General features: G+C 37.8%; 1 protein-coding gene across 1 annotated transcript; it reads right to left on the bottom strand.

The window, feature by feature from the left end:
• Positions 1–2660: 2660 nt before the first annotated feature.
• LOC118632569 (charged multivesicular body protein 1b-2-like) lies at positions 2661–3248 on the bottom strand. Its single transcript, XM_036265779.1, has one exon. The coding sequence runs from the start codon at positions 3246–3248 to the stop codon at positions 2661–2663; it is 588 nt and encodes a 195-aa protein (XP_036121672.1).
• Between the last annotated feature and the right edge of the window lie 5443 nt (positions 3249–8691).

Genomic DNA, 8691 nt, shown 5'->3' with positions numbered 1-8691 from the left:
TTATTTGGTTAATTTTATAATCTTACTTAAAAACAAAAAAGCTTCTATTGGGATAATTTTAAGTTCTGGGTTATATTACGAAAATCAAGTCAAGAGAAATAGTAACTTGTGGGTTTCAGTACAGATTGGCTTTCTTATGACTCAAAGAATTGTGTGGTTTTGGTTTTTGGTGAGAACTCCATTGCATATTTTGGACAGGAGCCCAACTTTGGAGGTCAGTGGTGGTGGTGGTGGTGGTGGTGGTGGTAACCCATCCAATTTCACTGAATGCTGATGAGCCAGCATTCAGAAAGAAACTAAATAATAAACGAGTCACTCTGAGGACCGAGTGTACAGCCTCATTAACAGGAAAGTTATGTTCAATACTTTATGAACTAAGTGGCATTTACATGACACATGTAATTATGTCTTTAGCACGTCTGTGATCAATCAGATCAATATTTCACTTAAAGAATCTAAGGGTACCTCTTTCCCCCCGACAGACATTATTTCATCTCTTAATGTAACAATCATTGGTTATCTTATAATATTCTTTCTTGAACACACTTCAGTTATTGATGAACTCCTGAGAGAGTTAGGTTCTCAGTTTTTAGTTGTAACATTTTATTTCATGTGAAGGTGCTTTGAGAAGTATAAGGTGTTATGTTAGTGCTAGTTATCATTATTCTTTTTTTCTCTTTATTTTTTTTCCCATCACCATTTATTCCCGCTATACCCTCCTCCAACTCTACCCATCTCCTTCCTTATTCTACATTTTACTCCTCCTCTTTTTTCAGGACAATGAAACAGGTCAATGTTTTATACTATTGAACGATCAAGAAATCATGTCATAAAGATTTTCCATCGTTTGACTTAATTGTCCCAAACTCAGGGATGAATCCTTAATGAATAATTTCGCAAAAATAAAAAGTTTCCCTGTCCGCTACTCAACTATTACAGTGTAATTTTCAATAGGGGAGGAAACTCAGCTAAAACATGCAGATCATGAACTATCTAAATATTTCACATTATGGAAATGTTAACATAATAACCAAATGTATGAGGAAATATTATACTGACATTAATATAATAGTTGGAATGGCTGCTATAGAAAGGTGATCCTGTGGAAAATCAGAATATGAATTAACCCATGTACACAAACATATAAAATGAACAATTCTATGAAAAGAAAACTATGATATTTGAATATGGAGGGGTTTAGGAGAAGGAATTCTTTTGTGCTGTCTTTTTACGAAAATATTTCCTAATATTGATGGGATTTCTTGCCAATGATTTTAAAATTAAAGTTTTGTCGGCTTTTAATCCAAAGAGTGCCACAAAATGTTATATTAGAGCAAACTTGAAAAGAAACAATTTCTCTTAGGGCCACTGAAGGCATGATCACACTCAAAGCCTATTTATCAGACATTCTTGGTTTGTGGCTGAGGATTATGAATCCTTGCCCCCTAGTGGCTTAGAGTTGGAAACAAACAATTTTGGTGTGATTTTTGCTTGCTATTGCTCAAGTCCCTGTTTTTGAAGATGATAATACTTATTGTAAAATTACAGTGCAAGCACAGTGTGACAAGAAAGCCTAATACTGTTATTCCCTCCCATCCTAAAGCCGCCTTTATAGCTCTCACCTCTTTGTACGGATCCTGAGGGCAGAGGAGCATAGGAGCTGGAGGGCTTTGCAGTGCAAAGAACCAGGCAGTCTGAGGTCCTGCTACTCACCAGTTGGGTGACCGTGGGCACATCCATCACCTTGCTTTCCTCATCTACTGAATAGGGATACTAAGAATGCAACTTACTTCATGGTGGTGTTTTTTTTTTTTTTGGTTATGAAATACTTGTAGGAATGTGTAATGTAGCTTGTCAGATGGCAATCAAAGTGCTACTCTCTTTTTTTCTATTTTTCCAGTAGTGATCTGGTGCTATGGATATTGATTTTGGTGCTGAGAATGAACAAAGACATACAAAAAGGGGAGGGGGCTTTAAGAAGATTTTCAACTGCTGATGGAGATATGTTTCCATGTAATAATAGTAAAAATATATAGAAAATAAATACTAAAGAGGGAATAAAATTATATCATTGCTTCTGAAACAGAATGTTTCATTTTATGTCTGCATTATTGGGACACATCTAATAATAATTGATAATGACATTTAATAATTGGCAGCATTTTTAAATAATATGTAAAATAATGGTGCATCTTCCAACTGATGGTGTCTCAGAATCAATGAAATATGGTAGTTAGTAGTAATATGTAACATTTTATTTTATTTTATTTATTTTTTTTAAAAAAAGAAACCAAACCTTTATTCTATACTTTCTTCTGTAGTACTTTGTTGCTAGATTGTATTTTTGAGGAAAATGTTTCATATACAACAAGCTAATGCTAGCTTGGTCAAAGTCATCTATAAAAAGAAGTGTCCCTGAATACTTTTCAACATAATATACAAAACTATAAAATATGTCACAGTGGAAACTCTCTGGATTCTTAAAGTGTTAGAAAATATAGCATGGCAAAAGAAAGCATTATATATAAATAGCATTTAAGCATTCTGTAATATATAGTGTTCTTTATGTGACTGGAGTGAAAATTATCTACATATACACATGAAAATTTTCAGAAGCAGGTGAAGTAAACAAAAGCACCTGTTCCTTAAATTACACTTGATCACGCAGACGAGCAAGTCTGTGATAGTTCATCCTGTTCCGTGGAAGCAACACTGGTGCCAGCAGATCCTGTCTGACCCTGTGGCAATTCCACACTGAGATCAAGGCCAGCTTCATCTGCCATTTCTTGAAGCAGCATATCCACCTGGCCTTGTGGGGTTGTTAGGGTTGTAGTGCTACTCATTGTGTCTTCCCTTTGTTGTGTTTGAACATCCAGTGTTTCAAACTGGTGTTCAAATTTGTCCATCAGGGCAGAAATCTTTTCAAGGTTCACACTCCTCAATGTAGCATCCATAGATTTAACTATACCTGTCATGGACTTGGTTACCTTGCCCATTGTTACTGCAGTCTGAACGCCGGCTGCCACAGCATCAGCCCTAGCACTCATTCTCAAGAAATTAATTGCTTGGTTCTTGTGGCGGATTGCATTTTCAACATGTATTCTTGCAGCTTCTGTATTGCCTTTCTGAATAGCCTTTTTAATCTTGGCCTTTTCAGCCTTTTCTTCATTATCACATTTCTTGGCATTCCTATTACGCTCCTTTGCAGCAAACTTTAAGTTAAATAGGTATTTCTCCATATTTGACATGATCCCATGACTTTATTTTTTTTGGAGGGCGACAGCCCGGACAGCGGCAGGGGTTTGCTCTGAGGGCGCTCAGAACGCCTGTCTTAGTTCAAATCTGCGGCTGGCCTGGAACCTAGGTTTCAGACCCCGATATGTAACATTTTAAAACAATATTTACCATGGACCAGGTAAAGGGGGGACTAGGTTATAAGCTTTATCAAACATAATCCTTAAGAGAAGTTCTAATTTAGAAAATGGGGAAACCAGTGGAGACATCAGTGAATCTTAAGGCAGTGAGGTTATGAAGGGCTCCCAAGGTCAGACTCAAGCTAAGTTGCTGAGTACGGAGAGTAGATTTGGATACGCCCCAAGAAGAGAGGTAGGCATTGAAGGAAGAGAGAAGCTGTCGGTGGCCTATCCTGGTTGGAGAAGCTGTGCTGTGGTTAAGGTACCTGGGTGGCACTCCGGCTACTCCTTCCTTATTAGAACCTCTCCCGTCTTTACTGTATTCCAAAGGGAGGACCGTGCACAGCTTGTCTTTTGTCTGATTTCTTTTTGTCCATTTAGCTTTTGAGTTTTAATTGCTTAAAGCAGAGTTTCTCAACCTCTGCACGACTGACATTTTGGGCAGGATAATTCGTTGTGCTTTGCTGCACATTGTGGGATATTTGGTTAGCATTACCCCTGGACTCTAGGCACCAGATGCTAGTGGTACTTCTCAGTTGTGACAACCAAAAGTATGTGTAGACATTGTCAAAGGTCCCCAGGTGGGATGGGGCAAAATCACCCCCAGTTGAGAACACTTGCTTAGAGAAAAGCATACCTGTTATTTCATTCTTTTTCCTTTTCTTCTCATGTTTGTATGTGTGTCTGTTAAGGAAGAACATTCAACTTTATGATTATTTTATTTTATTTTATTTATTGATTTTAGAGAGAGAGAGGAAGGGAGAGGGAGAGATAGAAACACTCATGAGAGAGAACATCAATTGGCTGCCTCCTGCATGCCCCCCACTGGGGATTTGGCCCACAACCTGAGCATGTACCCTGACTAGGAATTGAACTGGTCACCTCTTGGTGCATGGGTCGACGCTCAACCACTGAGCCACACCAGCTGAGCAACTTCAGGATTTTTAAAAAAGAACAACTCTTCTATCTTGCTATACAGACTTGCCAGTGGGCCACACACCATTGTGTGTGAGCCTAACAAGTATTCCTTCCTTATTATTGATACCAAAGCATGATGGGGTAGGAGGATTGGTAGGGGGATTGTTTTAAAATGTTATATATTACTACTAACTGCCATATTTCATTGATTCTGAGAAGCCATCAGTTGATGGGGACAGGGGGATTGTTGCCATGAAAATATGAAGTTGCTTTATAATTTGAAATATTTTTAGATTTATAAAAGAGTTACAAAGATGGTGCAGAACATTCCTATATAGCTTTCTCTCAACTTCCTCTAACGTGAACATCTTCCATGACTATGGTACATTTCTAAAAACTAAGATCTTAGCATTGGCTAATGCAATGCTATTAACTAAATTGCAGACTTTATTTGTATTTTCTCAGTGTTTTTCACAAATCTCCTTTTTCTGTTCCTGGGTCCAATACAGAATTGCTCATTGCACTTAGAGAGAGCACAGTTTTGTTTTGTTGTTGTTTGTTTGTTGGTTTTTGTTTTTTTATCCTCACACGAGGACATTTTTTCCTTTTTTTTTTGTTCAGATAGAGTGGGAGGGAGAAAGAGGAAGAGAGAGAGAGAGAAACATCAATGTGAAAGGGACACATCGAGTGGTTGCCACCCACAGGACCCAACCAGGGCCGGGGACAAACTGCAAACGAGGTACATGCCCTTAGCGGGAACCGAACCTGGGTCTCTCTGGACTGCAGGCCGACGCTCTAACCGCTGAGTCAAACCGACCAGGGCGTTTGTTTTTATTTATTTTTTAATGTAAAGACTATAATGAACTCCTGCAAAACTCCAATGATCAGATGATAACACTGAGCAGAATTTTCTAAGTCGGGGCTTATCATAGTAACATTCACTGAGCTGAAAAGGTTCCCTTATTTCTGCTCAAGTAGAGGGTGAAATTGACACTCTCTAAGGCAAAAACAGCTATAACACTGTATATTTTCTAAATCTTTGAAAAAATCACCTCAAGATGGCTTTTGTCTTGATTCTTAGTCTAAGCCATCCTCATTTTACAGTTTCTCTATAAATGACAAGTGCTAATGAAGTGAACCAAAGGTACAGTCCCCAATCGCTGTTTCATATTTAGGGCAAGCTGAGCAGTTCTTTACCAACTCTATCTGACAAACACAACATGAACCCAAAGCGACGTGGAAGAGCTGTAATCTATTGACCCTCATAAATGTGAGTTGTAAGTAATTGCGTTTCCTTCTTAGTCTCATTTGCTGCTCAACCATTTCTCATTATATGATCCCTTAAAGTCAACCTGATTCAGGAGCAGATCAATACTTGGGAAACCCTTTTGTCTTCTTTTAGGGCATAAAATTTAAAAGATGCTTAAGTCAATATTCCTTTTAATAATGTGTCTTACAGAAATGTTCGGGTTCCCCCTTCTTGTTATATAATTAATTGAGCTGCCTGCCACCCACAAGGTATAGGCATTCTCTCCCATAATTCTCCTTTGGCCTAATTGCCATTCTGTTTCCAGTTCTATTTGTCTTTAGATATTTCTTTCTTCCCCAATAGTGTTGGGCATGCTTTGTACTTAGTTTTATCTTTCTGTGCTTTTGCTTCTAAATGTCAGCATAATTTTTCTGCCTTATAATATTGGAGATGTTATAACCATCCATCAGCCCAATAGAAGAGCAGAAAAGATTAGATATCATTTATCTGTATTGGTTGTTCATTGTAATGACCCAGTGGACAACATGAACAGATAATCTGTTGCTTTGATGGAAACTAATTATTCTTAAGCATGACAGCATCGAAATAGCTTTTGTGACATTGTTTTTAAAAATGACGGCTACCTAGTCATTATTAGGGCAAGCAGAGGTTCAGTGGTGTCTCTGATGATTTTCCTACATAAGCAACACAGTGGTTTGGATCTTTCACTACTGCTTTACAGGAAAAACAGGACTAAAATGTAAGAACTTTAAAACTGACTTTCAAATATAGGGACTACCCAATAAACAAGTCTTAATGTAACATAATTTACCATTTCCTGGGGAAAAGTAAAAGTACAATTAGAAGATACATTTTGCTAAGAGGGGTTAATATAGTTTGATTTTTATTTTGCTGCTGGTGATTTTACTAACCATGGGGTTTGGGGAGTAAAGTTGCCATGAATTAAAAGTAATTTCTGATGGAATTTCCTGAGTGTAAAGCATGATTCTATGATTAATTCTTAAAATAATAGAATTTATCTGCACAAATCGAAGAAGGTGTTTTATGTGCCTTCATAAAAAAAACCACAATATACTGATGTATTTCTATTTTTATCTGCTGTTCATAAAATGCTTTAGAAGTTTAATCAATATTATTGGAGAGTATTTGTATTTATTGACACCACTAATAATCAAGATTTGTATATTATTATCAGCCCCTAGCAGAGTTGTACTTTTACTACAGTCTGCCTTGGTCTGAGAACACAGGCACATTAAATAATTTCACATGCCAAATGTTTCCCTTCATTGTAATAAATTTGCAAAAGCTTTAAGCTTTGGGGATGCTTTGGAGGCTGATAGACATAGCTAATATATTGAAATACATTAAACAAGTTTATAATTATTTAAGTAACATTATAAAAATTATTGCTGTAAAACACATGAACACTGATGAAGTAGGTAGGCTAAAAAAATAAAAGTGTCCTTCTACCTTCTACATATTATGGTTTTCTCAATCTCATTCCCTTCTTCCAAGGGTTGCTAACAATTTGGTGCATATCATTGCAGACTTTTTCCATGCACTATGTATAAGTATGTACACACACACACACACACACACACACACACCCCTTTATGGATTGTGTTATGGATATTCTATTGAATTTTTTAGTGAAAAAAATGTAGTAAATTTAAGTGAAAAAAACATTTTTTTCACTTAAAACTGTTTTGAGCCCTGGCCAGTTTTGCTCAGTGGTTAGAACGTCGGTCCCTGAAGGATTTCAGGTTCGATTCCCAGTCAAGGACATGTACTTGGGTGGCAGGTTCGATACCCCGCCCTGGTCGGGATCGTGTGGGAGGCAAGCAATCAATGTGTCTCTCTCACATCAATGCTTCTCTCTCTCCCTCCCTCTCCCTCCCACTCTATCTAAAATAAAAAAATCAATGGAAATATATCCTCTGGTGAGGATTAACAAAAAATAAGTTTTGAGTATCTTTTCACATATGTTCATATGGGCTCTTCTTTTTAAAAACTGGACATGCCTATTTTTAACTATTATATTGTTCTATGAAATAATGTTTGCTCTTTCATGTCGCCCTCTATTATAGGAATTCTCCTTCAAACATGAATAAACTGAAAGAAAACCTCAATTTGAGCATTAGCTAGTTAAATGGCTGACTTGGGTTGACTCCTGAGCATATCCAGAGAGGACACCCATCGTGTGGTTGCTGAGGATGTGAGCCCTGCTTCAGCGTGAGTGTGAGTGTGTGAAATCTGACTCTGACACAGACGAGCTAGTCACTTCTCTGGACTTCGGGTTACCCAGCTGAAAATAGGAGCTGGGATGGATTGGGCCAGGTTCGGTCCTGCCCCTGTTCAAACCTTACATGCTCTATTTCTGTTTTCTGAGCTAACAGTTGCACGGTAGCATGGGGTAATTCTTCTGGGATTAGTAGTGATTATGTGCTAGTGACAGATATCCAACATTTTAAGTGTGAACACTCAGGTCTATTTCTGCCCACTAGGTCTATTTTTACCCATAGTGGGCATCTGCCTTAGTCCTTGAAAACACCGCTTAGAAATGGCCCTGTTCATCACCAACGTACAATAATGCTAACAATGGAGAGAACGCCCATTCCTCTTGTACCATGAAAGCTGCATGGGAAGACTTCACAACTTCTTAGTACAACCCTCCAGAGATGATCCGAGCTATGCCCTCAACTATCATTTGAAATCTACACTGTACAGATCATGCTTATCAACAGGTGTTCTTTGATCACATTTACTTTTAGAATGATGGATTCAAAAACCATAAAAATAATACCAGCAGCTAACATTAATGAGCACTTACTCCGTGTCAGCCATTGTTCTAGGCACTTTAAAAGTCACTCACAACAACCCTATAAAACAGTTTACAGATGGGAAAATTGTGACTCAGAGAGGATAAGTAATTGGTCCAAAAGCAGAGTTGCAACTTTTGGTGCAACTGGGAGGCAAATTCGTACATAAGGGAAGAAAGTGAGGAGCTCACTGAATAGCAACATAGTCATAAAATAACTAAAATTTTAATCTGAGGTTGGTGACAGGCCGGGCAGATGGTAAATGTTTGTG

The sequence above is a fragment of the Molossus molossus genome, unplaced genomic scaffold (genome assembly GCF_014108415.1).
Source record: "Molossus molossus isolate mMolMol1 unplaced genomic scaffold, mMolMol1.p scaffold_m16_p_17, whole genome shotgun sequence".
NCBI classification, from domain to species: Eukaryota; Metazoa; Chordata; class Mammalia; order Chiroptera; family Molossidae; genus Molossus; species Molossus molossus.
This window is presented reverse-complemented; position numbering and strand designations above follow the sequence as displayed.